Source organism: Salmo trutta, chromosome 6 (assembly GCF_901001165.1).
Source record: "Salmo trutta chromosome 6, fSalTru1.1, whole genome shotgun sequence".
In the NCBI taxonomy this organism is placed as follows: Eukaryota; Metazoa; Chordata; class Actinopteri; order Salmoniformes; family Salmonidae; genus Salmo; species Salmo trutta.
In genome coordinates this window covers 49,276,968-49,293,322 of record NC_042962.1, presented here as the reverse complement: position 1 = coordinate 49,293,322, position 16,355 = coordinate 49,276,968, and the positions used below count along the sequence as shown (strand labels likewise).

The following is a 16,355-nucleotide window of genomic DNA, read 5'->3' as shown; positions in this document are numbered from 1 at the left end:
AGTTTCTGGTTTGGAAGCTTTTGCTGAAACGACAGATATTTCCTGTCTTTGAAGGTCACACAGAGGCACTTAACAGACTCCAGAGTGTCTCATCCAAACCTTGGCACGAGCTTCTCTTTCCATCTGAGTTGTTTGTTTGCATCCAATGCCATAAGCTCTCCTCACAATCCAAAAAGTTTGCCGTGAGAAATATTGTACAGTACAATTCTCTGTTGACTCTCACCATTATTAGGAAACACAGGCCACTGAGATCCACCCACTTATATTTCAAGCACTCTCAGGCCAACACAGTCACAAAAGAGTTGCAGCGAGGATAGAAAGATAGAGATGAGAGCGGGGAGAGCAAGAGATAAAGGGGGATACCTAGTCAATTTTACGACTGAATGCATTCAACTGTAAGAGATAGTGAAGATAGCTGACAGTAGAAAGCCTAAATAGTGTATTTGACCTTTCAGATTCCCTATCAAATCTAAACATTTCAAGCAGACAATTAACAACAATGACAAATGGTTTGATGCAAAAACCTAAGAAAGAAATTGGGAAACCTATCCAACCAAAAACATGGAGATCCAGAAAACCAGAGCCTACGCTTTCACTATGGTGAATCACTAAAACAATACAGAAATACACTACGGAAAAAGAAGGAACAGCACGTCAGAATTCAGCTCAATGTAACTGAAGAATCCATAGAATCTAACCACTTCTGGTAAAGTTGGAAAACACTAAACAAACAAAAACACGAATAGTTATCTATGCAAACGGAGATGTATGGATAAACCACTTCTCCAATCTTTTTGACCCCATAACAAAGAACAAACAGCAAAGACATATACATGATCAATTCAAAATCTTTGTATCAGCTTTTAAAGACTACCAGAACCCACTGGATTCTCCAATTACATTGAATGAACTACAGGACAAAATACAAATCCTCCAACCCAAAAAGGCCTGAGGTGTTGATGTTATCCTAAATTAAGTGATAGAAAATACAGACCACAAATTCCAACTGACTATACTTCAACTTGTTAACATCCTCACCTCTGGCATCTTACACAATATTTGGAACCAAAGACTGATCGCCTCAATCCACAAAAGTGGAGACAAATTCAACCCCAATAACTACCGTGGGATATGCGTTAACAGCAACCTTGGGAAAATCCTATGCATCATCATTAACAGCAGACTCGTACATTTCCTCAGTGAAAACAATGTACTGAGCAAATGTCAAATGGGCTTTTTACTAAATTACCATACGACAGACCACGTATTCACCCTGCACACCCTAATTGACAAACAAACAAACCAAAACAAAGACAACATCTTCTCATGCTTTGTTTATTTCCAAAAATCTTTTGACTCAATTTGGCATGAAGGTCTGCTATATTATTACAAAAAATCTGCTATATAATAATAAAACAGTGTTGGGGGGAAAACATTATAAAACCCGTGTACACAAACAACAAATGTGTGAGACACACTTTTCTCTCAGATTACACAGATCCACAAAGAATTTGAAAAGAAATCCAATTTTGATAAACTCCCATATCTATTGGGTGAAATACGACAGTGTGCCGCCACAGCAGCAATATTTGTGACCTGTTGTCACAAGAAAAGGGCGACCAGTGAAAAACATAAATATGGGTTGTATTTACAATGGTGTTTGTTCATTTATTTTCCCTTTTGTACTTTAACTATTTGCATATCGTTATAACACTGTGCGTAGCCATAATATGATATTTGAGATGTCTCTATTCCTTTGAAACTTTTGTGAGTGTAATGTTTACTATTCATTTCTGATTGTTTATTCAACTTTTGTTCATTGTCTATTTAACATATGTTTCCCATGCCAATAAAGCCATTTGAATTGAACTGAGAGAGAGGTAGAGAGAGGGATACAGAGAGAGACAGAAAGGGAGCAAGAGAGAGAAAACAGAGAGTGAGAGAGGAGACATACAGACAGGAACATAGTGGAGGGAAAGAGAGAGGCTGAGTAGAGAGAGAGAGTGTTCTGACGGAGTGGGCCCAGCTTGGCTGTGGCGTCTCCAAGCAGGTTTGAGATGATTAGGAGCCTCTGTCTCGCTGGGCCAGCTGACACACACAGAGGAGCTAAACAGTACTGTGTGCCAGATGGCCAGACGGCCAGACAGGCTGCAGAAGTGTCATATGTTGTATGGGTGGAGAGGACTATTCTAGGCACCAGGCTTTATTGTTGGAAACACCTCTCAGTCTAACACACTCATCACAACACAGTACACCAAACCCAGAAAAGCCCCAGCTACAGTGGGGGGTTAGTGATGATGTAACAGTCCTCTGAGTGTAGGCTACTTTGCACTGGATCTATGGAGGGTGTAGGAAGTTCTCTGAAAAAAATTGTCAATGTTGATATAACATGCATAATCATTTTTTCCACTGAACATTTTTTCCACTGAACATTTCTGAGAGAGACAGAGAGTCGGAAACTACAGAGAGTCAACATGAAAAAAAAGAGTGTGGTTCTGAAATGTGCTCATCATGCTTCACCATAGATGGGACTTGGAAGTACAGTGGCCTGCTTGTTAAAAGTCCCCAGAACCAACATCACTCTCTCTCTGTCTCTCTGTCTCTCTCTCTCACACACACACACACTCTTTCTCGCTCTCTCTCACTCTTTCTCTCTCTCTCTCTCTCTGTCTCTCTCTCTCTCTCACACACTCTCTCTTGCTCTCGCTCTCTCGCTCTCTCTCGCTCTCTCTCGCTTTCTCTCGCTCTCTTTCTCTCTCGCGCTAATTCTCTCTCTCTCACTCTTGCTCACTCTCTCTCTCAATTTCAATTGGGAAACATGGGAAACATATGTTAACATTGCCAAAGCATGGGAACTAGATAATAAACAAAAGTGAAATAAACAATACAAATTTACAGTAAACATTACACTCACGAAAGTTCCAAAAGAATAAAGACATTACAAATGTCATATTATGTGCAAATAGTACAAAAGGGAAAATAAATAAACATAAATACGAGTTGTATTTACAATGGTGTTTGTTCAGGTCACACATATTGCTGCTGTGATGGCAGCAATATTTCACCCAATAGATATGGGAGTTTAACAAAACCAGGTTTGTTTTCTAATTCTTTGTGTATCTGTGTAATCTGAAGGAAATATGTGTCTCTAATATCATATATTGGGCAGAAGTTTTGGAAGTGCAGCTCAGTTTCCACCTAATTTTGTGGGCAGTGTGCACATAGCCTGTCTTCCCTTGACAGTTTGCTCTGTTCTTTTGTTAATTCTTTCCAATATGTCTCTCTCGCTCTCTCTCATTCTCTCTCGTTCACTCTCTCTCTCTCTCTCTGACTAGGCCATTCTCTCTGTCTCATCCCACTGGGCCTATACGTAATGAATGCCAATCATGTTTCACTCCCTTTTATCAGGCTCCTCTGCCTCCTAATGTTTGCTGAGCGCTGCCAAACACCAACTCCATCCGACGCTATTTATACGTACTAGTGACGGATCTAAACCGGTATATCCAGAACCTTCTCCATTTCCAGACAGTGACTTTGGACATAATCAGGGGGCCCCGTGTTCATCAATGCTGATACAATGTTCTGGGGATATAGGCCTAGTCTATCTTTGTTTAGATGGATATAGACAGGTGGAAGCAAAATAAACTAGCTGCGAGTGTGGGCTCAGTTTGACCAACAGTGCTGCTGTTAATGATTAAGCCGTCACTCCGAATACCGTTCGTCATCCAGTTATAAATAAAGCTTTAACAGGTTTGGAAAAAAAACAACATTTAATCTATTTCACCATGGCAACCATCACAGTAGCAGCCAGGTCTGTGTGAGGGGACGTTATGAATTACAGTGCTGTCTTTGTCTCAGAGCAATATCTACATAAATGATTAAACTGTAAGCCCTGTGGGTCGGGTGGTAATCCGCTGGCATGCACGCTCCGGTGCCGGTCTGGGTGTCATCATAATACCGTTGGAAAAAAAGAAAAGGACCCTGAAACACAGAATCATGCTGGTGGTGAAGATGAGTTATGACGATAATGAAGATGATTGGTGAACAATAGGAAAGGAATGCTCATTATATGCACATAACAGATAAGTACAAGATGAATGCTTTAAAAAGGGAAACCCCCAATCAAATTCCCTACCCGTAGTGTATCTAGAATAGAACCTGTTTTAGGTCAAGTCAATGGAAATGAAAAGCCAGGTGACGACGTGGCCTGGCCATTGGTTTAACGGTACAACAGATAAGTGCTGGTAATAATTGTAATGTCTAGCGTTCAGAGACCAATTCCTTTGTCATTGGGCCGTGTGGTTGGACTCCATTAAATGATTTGAATCAGTGAAACTGAGACGAGGTGGAAGTGTCTCATAGAGCTAATGGAATTTTACAAGTGAGCCATTGAGCCACTTTGGGCCGGGCCGGGCTGGAGAAGAGAGGGCTGGAAGAATGGGTCAGAATGAAGGGGTTTTGGTATGGGTGTTAGTAAACTGTGGCCTCAATGTCAACATAACATTAACCATTTGGAGCTTTAAAAGAGGCTCTCAAAGCTGTTCGCCAAATACCACTTCCTGTCAACCAGGGCAGCCAATGAAATGACAGTAAACACAATTGACTAACCCCTAAATATAACAAGCATACACATGATGTTGTGTCAGGTGACAAGTTACCTAGCTGAAAATTCTGCAGATGGGACACATTACATCATGTTCAAAGCCTCCATAAAAATGAAAGGACAATCATGCTCCCGAGTGGCGCAGCGGTCTAAGGCACTGCATCTCAGTGCTAGAGGCGTTACTACAGACCCGAGTTCGATTCCAGGCTGTATCGCCATGATTGGGAGTCACTTGGGCGGCGCACAATTGGCCCGGTGTCGTCCGGGTTTGGCCGGGGTAGGCCGTCATTGTATATAAGAATTTGTTCTTAACTGACTTGCCTAGTTAAATAAAGGTTAAATGAAATAAATGCTTTTGTACATCCAACAGTACAGAGGTATGGTAGGTAGCTACTCAAGCTGTGAAAATCAACCCAAGCTCCCATGTACATTCCCAACTGCACGTGCCACCGTCTGAATGTGTGCAGACGCCTCACATTTAAGTGTCCAGCTGGCCTTCAGGATATGTCATATTTAAAGCCACCCATGACATCAAGCTTCATAAGTCACAGTGGGCTGTATATTTAGAGACTGGGTGTCCCTTGAAGTGGTGAAGTGAGGATGGGGAGTGGGCTATCTATCTCAGAAGCCCCCTAGGACCTCCAAAAACAAACTACCCGAGATGAACTCCCTGGTGAAATAACAGGACAATGACACAGGACGTGCCATGGTGTAGTGACATAGAATCTATCTCTGTGCCATGATTTGGTGACATAGATTCTATCTCTGTGGCATGGTGTGGTGACATAGATTCTGTCTCTGTGCCATGCTGTGGTGACATAGATTCTGTCTCTGTGCCATGCTGTGGTGACATAGATTCTATCTCTGTGCCATGGTGTGGTGACATAGATCCTATCTCTGTGCCATGGTGTGGTGACATAGATCCTATCTCTGTGCCATGTTGTGGTGACATAGATCCTATCTCTGTGGAGTGATACATGCTATATGACTTTGGTTCTATTTCTTCATTAGAGACCTACCTGTTTAGGTGTGCAACTTCTAAGGATTGCTTTAGATTGCGTTTGGATTACAGTGTTATCTGGGTTGTTAACTGGATTCATTCTGACATTGGTGATTTCTGGTTTTTGATTATTATTTGACATTTCTGCTGCACTGTTAGGAGCTAGTAACACAAGCCTTTCGCTGAACCCGCTATAACATTTGCTAAACTATGTACAGTACGTGACCAATAAACTTTGATTTGATTAAACAGCAGTGACATTTATGAACACTTTAGTGTTTAGCGCTATTGTTTCTCATCTATGACAAATGTCATGCTTAATTCAAATCTAAATATCAGATGATAATGAAAACGTTGATATTGCTCCTCTATGATGTGCATTAAAACAACACATTAAAACAGCACTAATTATTAAGAAGAGGCAATATGGAGATGTCTCTATATTCACATTAAATGTGTATATGACTTGTGAATACATATATACAGCACCAGTCAAAAGTTTGGACACCTACTCATTCAAGGGTTTTTATTTATTTGTACTATTTTCTACATTCTAGAATAATAGTGAAGACATCAAAACTATGAAATAACACATCTGGAATCATGTAGTAACCAAAATAGTAGCGACCCTTTGCAGTGATGGCAGCTTTACACACTCTTGGCATTCTCTCAACCAGCTTCACCTGGAATGCTTTTCCAACAGTCTTGAAGGAGTTCCCACACATGCTGAGCACTTGTTGGCTGCTTTTCCTTCACTCTGTGGTCCAACTCATCCCAAACCATCTCAATTTGGTTGAGGTCGGCTGATTGTGGAGGCCAGGTCATCTGATGCAGCACTCCATCACTCTCTTTCTTGGTCAAATAGCCCTTTTTATTTTATTGAAATGTTTATTTCACCGTTATTTAACCAGGTAGACTAGTTGAGAACAGGTTCTCCTTTACAACTGCGACCTGTCCAAGATAAAGCAAAGCAGTGCAACACAAACAACAACACAGAGTTACACATGGAATAAACAAGCATACAGTCAATAACACAAATAGCCCTTACACAGCCTGGAGGTGTGTTGGGTCATTGTCCTGTTGAAAAACAAATGATAGTCCCACTAAGCGCAAACCAGATGGGATGGCATTCTGCTGCAGAATGTTGTGGTAGCCATGCTGGTCAAGTGTGCCTTGAATTCTAAATAAATCACTGACAGTGTCACCAGCAAAGCACCCCATCACACCTCCTCCTCCAGGCTTCACAGTGGGAACCACATGCAGAGATTTGTATTTTATTTAACTAGACCAGTCAGTTAAGAACAAATTCTTATTTACAATGACTGCCTACTGGGGAACAGTGGGCTAACTGCCTTGTTCAGGGGCAGAATGACAGATTTTTACCTTGTCAGCTCGGGGATTCAATCCAGCAACCTTTCGGTTACTGGCCCAATGCGCTAACCACTAGGCTACTTGCCGCCCCTGCTGGAGATCATCCCTTCACTTACTCTGCATCTCACAAAGACACGGCGGTTGGAACCAAAAATCTCAAATTTGCACTCATCAGACCAAAGGACCAATTTCCACTGGTCTAATGTCCATTGCTCATGTTTCTTGACCCAAGCAAGTCTCCTCTTCTTATTGGTGTCCTATAGTAGTGGTTTCTTTGCAGCAATTTGACCTTGAAGGCCTGACTCACGCAGTCTCCTCTGAACAGTTGATGTTGAGATGTGTCAGTTACTTGAACTCTGTGAAGCATTTATTTGGGCTGCAATTTCTGAGGCTGGTAACCCTAATGAACTTGTCCTCTGCAGCAGAGGTAAATCTGGGTCGTCCTTTCATGTGGCGGCTCTCATGAGAGCCAGTTTCATCATAGCGCTTGATGTTTTTTTGCGACTGCACTTGAAGAAACTAAAAGTTCCTGAAATGTTCCGGATTGACTGACCTTCATGTTTTAAAATAATGATGGACTGTCGTTTCTCTTTACTAATTTGAGCTTTTCTTGCCATAATATGGACTAGGTCTTTTACCAAATAGGGATATATTTTGTATACCATCCCTGCCTTGTCACAACACAACTGATTGGATCATACGCATTAAGAAGGAAAGAAATTCCACAAATTCACTTATAACAAGGCAGACCTGTTAGTTGAAGTGCATTCCAGGTGACTACCTCATGACGCTGGTTCAGAGAATGCCAAGAGTGTGCAAAGCTGTCATCAAGGCAAAGGGTTGCTACTTTGAAGAATCTCAAATATTAATATATATATTTTGATTTGTTTAACACTTTTTTGGTTACTACATGATTCCATATGTATTATTTAATAGTTTTGATGTCTTCACTATTGTTCTACAATGTAGAAAATAGTAAAAACAAAGAAAAACCCTTGAATGAGTAGGTGTGTCAAAACTTTTGACTGGTACTATATATATATATCTATATATATATAGTACCATATATATATATATTATCACACGTCAATCCCTGAGGTAATCTCATTAGGATAGCATGATGATTAAGCTGAAGCAGGACTAATTGGTGTGTCTCCCAGACATTTGATTGCCCCCCTCTGGTTGGGACTGGTAATGACATCTGATTCCACTGTCAACCAGTACAGGGCCCCCATGTGTTTGTAAGTGTGTGCGTGTGTGTTTGCGGGCGGGCGTGCGCATGAGTGTTACACAACCAGGGTCAGACAGACCATGTAAACATAAGCAGAAGGGGGTCGGCTAGTCAGCTAGTCCACTCGAGCGAAAAAAGGGCTCTTCACTCTGAACATAAACTACTGCATCACTCCACATCTGTGGATAATGGAAACATAACCTGTCCTCCTCTACAGCGGAATCAGTGAAGTTATGGCACTACTTATAAGACCACCCGGCGATGATCCATCCTCCATTGTTATGTCTAACCTCACAATGACATCCCAGGTATTCCACTGTATAAATTATAAAATATCCCACCAAAGCTGACATTTTATTAAATATGCATTACAACCCTACAGATAAGGCTAGAGACAGAATCATGTTTTAGAGTAAGCTGCAAATCTTTTCTTCTGTGATCTATGAACACCGGCTCTGTGTTGAACTGACACAGGCTTTTGTTAGACGACTAAATCAGAGAGAAGAAGGTGACCTTCCCGTTGCCCGCGAATACTGTGTGCTGATAATGTTATTAGAAGCCAGAGTGAAACAGAGACAACAGTCAGATTATTGTGTTTCATTCAAGGTCTCCTTTAATTAAGTGTTCTAAAGGAAAATGAATCAAATATTAACATTCTGCTTTATTGTTTCTCAGGTCACCTTGCCCCAAAAGGGGACAGAATTAATCTGATTTGGGGGAACAAAAAGCACTTTAACACGACGGCACACAGAACGAAAATTAAAAATGAGAATGAAATCTTCTTCGGAAATTGAAAGGAAACAGCAAATCGGATTAACATTCATTAAGAATCAAACGTCAAATAGAAAGGTCAGGCTATATACGATTCAAAGGAAGAATTAGACAGTGAGAAGTATCCGTGTTCTCAAAATTAAGATTCAAGATAATGACAGAAAGATCGGTTTCTCTACAAATTTTGGTCACACAAAATAAAGGACGAATTCCAAATGGGTGTCGTAGAGTAAAAGTAAGGCTTTATCCTTCTTTCCTTGACTTGAATGATGACATAGAGGAAGGATTGAGAGTCGTCATATTGGATCCCTATAGAAATACAAGCAGTTCAGCGTTAGTATATCACAACGGTACAGTAGATAAACCACCATTGTATGGGGATTGGGGGCGGAAGGGTAGCCTATGCGGTTAAGAGCATTGGGCCAGTAACCAAAAAGTTGCTGGTTCAAATCCTCGAGCTGATTGAGTTAAAAATCTGTCAATGTGCCCTTGAGCAAGTCACTTAACCCTAATTGCTCCTGTAAGTCACTCTGGATAAGAGCATCTGCTAAATGACGCAAATGGGAAATGAAAGTTAGCCTCTTAGCCTAACCTACATCGTCTCAGTCTCATCATGAATGTCAGTCAGCTCATGTCAAGGGAAGAAAATAATTCATCTTTGAAGCAAACTGTGTTAGAAGCAAATGTATCCTAAGTGTATTATAGGACAAGGTCCATTGGGGAATAGCCAAACTCTGTTCTTATCAGGATGTGTTTGGTTTATTATGGCTCTGTTCCACTCTGTCTCGCCATACTAGTCTAAATATACTTAACAAGGCTTAACTTTCCCTAAAATACAACATTTCACTCAGTACCAGATGAAGTTTTTACTGTGTATTGGAGACATGGCCAGTTATTCTGAGCCAAGGAATGTCTGTGAAAGATTGCATCTTTTGGACCTTTGGCATCAGTGGTTCAGTGTTGTGGTTGCAGCAAACTAGGGTACAGTCATCTGAGAAACATCTCACATTTCCTTTCACATCTTTAGTCACTCTCCTCTCCCCAAACACAACCTCCTCTTCCTTCCTTCCCACCTCATCTCCTCTCATTTTCTCTCTCTCTCTCTCTCTCTCTCTCTCTCTCTCTCTCTCTCTCTCGCTCTTTCTCTTTCTCTCTCTCTCTCTCTCTCTCTCTTTCATAATATAATCTTGTCAGTGAGGTCGCTTATACTTATTAATTAAAGAACAGTGAAGATAAAAACCCTCACAAAAAAACAACCCCCTCAGAAAAAACAACAACCCCCTCAAAAAATAACAACCCCCCTCACTATTTCGTTTTTTACACTTCTGCTCTTGTGGTTAAACTACTAAGAATGAGGCTTCTCAGCTGGCCTTTAATCAGTTCAGCTGACTTCACCTTCCTCTTTGTGATCTGAAGCAACACCAGAACCCACAGATCCACATAAGAAGACAGACAGACAGCAGGAACCAGTCCAGAACTCTGACTACGACAGGCATGATCCAGTTCCCTATAGATCCACGTCTCCACTCTGCCTGCGCTCCCATCCGATCTGAGGCAGGCTGGCAGTATCTAAAGGCCCTCCACTCCCGCGCTGTCAGCCACAGCCAGCATACCAATTACAGGGTTATTTTTAAAATACAGCTTAACCATAAAACCCCAGGAATAGGCCTTAAATAACACAGTGCGGAATAAGCCCCGTCGTCTGTGCATGGCACTGCACTGCACAGACAGCATGTGCCACCTACAGGTTTCAGCCCACAGTCGGCAGACTAGAGAGACACCATACTGCAGCTGTGCTGCCGCCTCAAGACCTCTAAAACCTACAGAGCTGGGACTACTGTATGTTTATTATGAGTAGGGCTCAGAGTTTTCCCTGACCGTGAGCTAATTATGAACAACTTTGGGACCCAGTTAAGGTCATATGGTCAGGAACAAATCTAGAACCTAGTTATGGACTAGTCAGAGCTACTATGAGTCCCACAACTAGGCAATCAAAGCCAGCGAGCTCACTGAATTGATAAATAAGAAGTTAGTATCAGAATGGGTGATTAATAACCCACTGGTCTTAAATACATATAAAACTAAAAGCATTGTATTGGTAAACAAAAACAATTCTAAGACCTAAACCTCAACTGGAGTTGTACATAAAGGATGTGACCATTGAGCAAGTTGAGGAAGCTCAACTCCTAGGTAGTACATTGGATGGTCAATTATCATGGTCAAGTCATATTGAAAAATCTGTTGTGAAGATGGGGAGGAGTATGTCTGTTCTGAAAATATGTAATGTGTTTTTGACACAAAAATCAACTGTACAAGTTGTTCAGGCTCTGGTCTTGTCCCATCTTGATTACTGTTTGGTAATATGGTCAAGTGCAGCAAAGAAAGAGCAAGCAAAGCTGCAGCTGGCTCAAAACAGATCAACACGCCTTGCCCTTAACTGCACATACAGAACTGGTTGAGGGTTGATGAGAGATGAACTGCTTCTCTTCTTGTTTTTATGAGAAGTATTACTGTAATGAAAATTCCAGATTGTCTCGCATAATCAAATAACATTCAGCGCAGAAACCCATACATACCTCCCAAGACACGCCACCAGGGGTCTCTTCACATTCCCCAAGTCCAAAACGAATTCACGACAACACACAGTATTATACAGAGACATGATCGCATGGAACTCCCTTCCATCTCCAATTACTCAAGCAAACAGCAAAATTACCTTACAAAGTGGATAAAACAACGTCAGGTGGCAAAATAACTGTGAAATGACACACAACCTACACACACACATTATTCTTTAGTTGCACTGCTTGTATATCGTCGCATTCGACATTTGTGTGACTCTTCTTGTCTATCAGTGTATCAGTGCTTTGTTACTTGTCATGTTTTGTGTGGACTCCGGGAGGAAGTACCTGCTGCTTCGGCAAAAGCTAATGGGGATCCTAATAAACCAATAAACTCCGTCGGTGTATTGATCTGGTTTATAAATAACTAAAGCTGCCTTCAGGGAGCTTGACACTGAGACATGGCCATTTCCTTTGTTTACAGCGTGATTACGTTCCCTTTACAACTCTCGAGAGGACGGTAATAACATGGCCGGGGCTGAGAAACATCAGTTGTGTATTTAGGCTACACTCCATAGACAGGAGGATGGACTAGAGATCAATACAGATCTCTCAGTGCAGCTAATGGGGAGACTTCCCTCATTTCTTTCACTTTTGCTGTGCTCTTCATGCTATCTGCCGGTACCTTATAGATGCACTAAGGATATCGTGATACTATTTGCATTATAGTTTTGATTAAACCAATAGAGAATCTGCGGTGGATCTTTGGCATTACGAACACATCATGGCCAGATTTGAGCAGAATATGGTTGGCATCATGACGGTGTTAAAACCAACTAAGAGAATAACTAGGTCAGATGGACCATTCGTTACTCAACGGTAGACATTTGGCTGTGGGACGCTTTCCCCAAAATGACCCACTTTGCTTCCAAGTGTCTTAGATTTTCCTCTGAGAGCAGCCAGCTGCAATGTGATGGAAAACCAGGCGGTGAGCCGGTGAAACAATCGCACTCGACTTCAGCGAGAATTTTTTTTAGACGTAAGCACTTTTACCAGAGTCAAAAAACTTTGGGTAAACCCTTTGCCAAAGGCTGAATCATATTTCTCTGGCTTTTCAGTATATTTTTTAAAGATGCCTTTTAAAACACTATTTGTCTAGAGAGAAGACGCTCCAAGTATCAGAGCATCATCATTCCTGTTCATGTCTTTGTAACAATACTCCTGACCCCTAGACGTTGGTGTCCACTGCTCTTTGTAACAATACTCCTGACCCCTAGACGTTGGTATCTACTGCTCTTTGTAACAATACTCCTGACCCCTAGACGTTGGTATCTACTGCTCTTTGTAACATTACTCCTGACCCCTAGACGTTGGTATCTACTGCTCTTTGTAACAATACTCCTGACCCCTAGACATTGGTATCTACTGCTCTTTGTAACAATACTCCTGACCCCTAGACGTTGGTATCTACTGCTCTTTGTAACAATACTCCTGACCCCTAGACGTTGGTATCTACTGCTCTTTGTAACATTACTCCTAACCCCTAGACAGTGGTATCTACTGCTCTTTGAAACATACTTTCTATCCCTGGTCATCTTGTTCTATCTTGACATTGACACCATCAATCTTCCTAAACAGAGCATTTTCTAACTGTGTAAAAACCAGATGCAATAAAAAGAGGGGGCAAAATACTGAAACCAGGTGCTACGCCAGGGGTTTTCTATTTGTCAGTGATCACACGGAAGTCTTTCACAGGATCCCACATAGCCACCCTGAAACCGGAATAGACGTATTTATGGAATCAAGTGAGAGAAACAATAAGAACACAAAAACGAGCAGCAGAGCTGATGTTTTTAAAAAGTGTGATGCCATTGGTCACCAGACCTCCCTCTATCTACACTGATACTCTGCTCACCGTCGTTCAGACACTAGAGACAGATACATTACAACTGTGACAAAATCTGCAATGAACCTACTTTACTCAACTTACTTTTTGAACTTTACACAAAAGTTTTATTCAGTTTCTCACAGTAAATGTAGCACATAATTGCCCATCAGTTAGTTCCCTCCCAAACAGTCCATGGACCGAGCGCTTTGGGCCACAATAAGTTAGGGCACTGTTTGGCTAAAACATTCAATTCACATAAAGCTGTACTGCATAATAAACAAAGAAGTGTACTTACGGTGTTTGTTGCTCCTAGGGGCTTCTCAAACATCCTCTTCAAGCTACTCAGGGGGATGTCAAATCTCTCAATGGTCTTGGCAGCCTGGAGGTCCTCCCGGAGTACTTGGTCGTCCGTACCGTCTGCCTGAGGGCCAGAGAGATACGGCGAGGAGGAGACGGACCCCGAGGTCACTAATGACTCGCCACTCACCACCTCCAACTCCTCTCCATTTCCTGATTGAATTTCCATTGTTGTGGAAACCGTACCCCCCGTTCTTTCCTCTGGGCAGGAGAGTACAGGGGAAGTCTATTGTATGACTGGGAGGTAAAAGGGGGAGAAAGGAAGAGAGAAAAAGAGGGAGTATTGTGAGTGAGAGAAAGAGAGAACGAGGAGTAGATGGGGCTCCGGTGCCTTTCCCTGCTCTGTTCGGACCCCGTGGCTGCTCTAGACACACCCGGGCTGATAGACGGCACAGAGAGGCTGGCCTTCAGAGGAGGAGAGAGAGGGAGAGAGGAAAAGGTTTTCCCAGTGACACGCCGTTTTGGGTCTTGGACGCAGCTCACAGTAACGTCAGCTACATAGCTATGAGAAATAAATATTCACTTTAGAGAGAGAGACAGAGGGAGACAAAGAGAGACACGCACACAGAGAGAGAGAGAGACACGCACACAGAGAGAGAGAGAGAGACACGCACACAGAGAGAGAGAGACACGCACAGAGAGAGAGAGAGAGAGAGAGAGAGAGAGAGAGAGAGAGAGAGAGAGAGAGAGAGAGAGAGAGAGAGAGAGAGAGAGAGAGAGAGAGACAGACAGACAGACAGACAGACAGACAGACAGACAGACAGACAGACAGACAGACAGACAGACAGACAGACAGACAGACAGACAGACAGACAGACAGACAGACAGACAGACAGACAGACAGACAGACAGACAGACAGACAGACAGACAGAAGGCCTACTTTATAAATGAAATATTACACTAATAGAAGTATTATAGCCTACCTTTCAGCTTAATCCTGAAGCAAGGAACTCCAGAACCCAGTTTAGACTGAACAGACCCCTTTCTCCCTCCCTCTGTCAGTACCACCCAGGCCAGGCTGACAGGAAACAGTTGAGACCCAGGGTTGACAATGTCTCCACCCTCACACCGCCCAACCCCAGCCCTATCCTTGTCTGGCTCCAATCCTATTATTCCTGAACAAATCATGGAAGCTCTGTCACAATTAACCTCCCACCCCAGCCACCAGTGTGATGGTTGTTTTATTCTTTAACACTTATTGCCCTTCCTTTCCTTGGGAGGGTTTTACTCCACTGGGCACGGCTAAAGGTTTGTTTGACGATTTAAACACATTTTTTCCTCTACTTACAACATTGGATCACAACTGTTCTACTATTTTTCTTTGTCCCCCTGTAACATTAATGTTATCTCTCATAGCTTTGCGTTGAATGTTTTTTTTTGTGTCAAGACAAGGGCCCTTCAGCGTGGGGATTTCGGGCTGTGTGAGCATATGCTAACTGTACTGTAAGGTTTCGCTGGGTTTTCTGAAGGAGTTTAAGCACCATGAGAAATGAATTGAATTACTTATGCATAGGTTGTGAAATCCGCCAAGGCAACGCGGTGGTCTCTCAGGTATGTCGAAAGCACTTTTTTAAGCAATAGGATTTCAAAGAGTACTTTGGCAACAGTCTCAGGTAGTAGTTGAATAGTTGAATATTGGAATGTATTTTAAAATACACTTAGAAAGTATTAGAAAATACTCAAATCCACTGACTCAAACACACTCCCATGCATTTGAAAATAGTATTTGAAATAAGTATTTGAAAATACTTTCAAACATTAGGCTATTTATAGCATAGCAAATTATAATAGCAAATGACTTCCAATAGAAGTAGTTGATTCGGGCCACATTATTAGAAAATAGTCAAATCCCAAAAAGTAGTTCAGCTCAGGGAATAAAGAGAGGGATACAACGGGATAGAGAGAGGGATAAAGATTGAGCGAGAGATCAGATCAGCTTAATGAGCGCGAGGCCATGACAGATGCATCTGACAGTACTGTGGGGATATAGTATGCAGCTTCATCTGAACCTGCGGCACATACATTATTTAGTGGAGGCCAAAGGTATGTGTGTCACTTTCAGATGGATCCTGTGTCCGCCTGGCACACTCGTCTTACAGGAGTTACAACGCTCACACAAACGCATGCACACACGTACGCACACACACCGCCCTCTCCCACTCAAAGCGGATCAGAAGTTTAAAAAAAATGGGCCTCATACTCTCCAGTCCTAAAGTCCCCTTCATTCCCATGGAAAACCCTTCAAATACAAAGACATAACTCAACATCTACATACCAGCCATGTCATGACAAGTAGGACTATCATTTGTTATCATGGAATGCAAAAAGTAGGGTGGGGGTGTATTTCTCTACAGAGAAGTTCTCCATAAAAAAAAACACTGGATTGTTTATTTTGTATCCAAATAAAAGTTCTTATTTCTAAGCTTTCATTAGATTAAGATGGGCTTTTCCCAGCAGACTGAGAATTGCTGCACGCAGTACTAGACATGTGGGTAGGCATGAGCCATTCATGGCTTTCTGGTCACACACAGTCATTCAGTATCAGATCTCTGTCTCACATACTCCAGTTACT

General features: G+C 42.1%; 1 protein-coding gene across 2 annotated transcripts in view; it reads right to left on the bottom strand.

The window, feature by feature from the left end:
• xirp2a (xin actin binding repeat containing 2a) overlaps positions 1–14,798 on the bottom strand; it is a 45,363-nt gene extending 30,565 nt beyond the window's left edge. The window contains exons 1-2 of one of the 2 annotated variants that reach the window (XM_029756676.1): positions 14,707–14,798; positions 13,721–14,019 (exon numbers count right to left, since the gene is read on the bottom strand). In XM_029756676.1, the coding sequence (XP_029612536.1) occupies positions 13,721–13,951 (231 nt within the window). In that variant the 5' untranslated portion in view covers positions 13,952–14,019; positions 14,707–14,798. Of the gene's footprint in view, positions 1–13,720; positions 14,243–14,706 lie in introns of those variants that run through there. The other variant, XM_029756675.1, reaches the window with a different exon arrangement.
• Between the last annotated feature and the right edge of the window lie 1,557 nt (positions 14,799–16,355).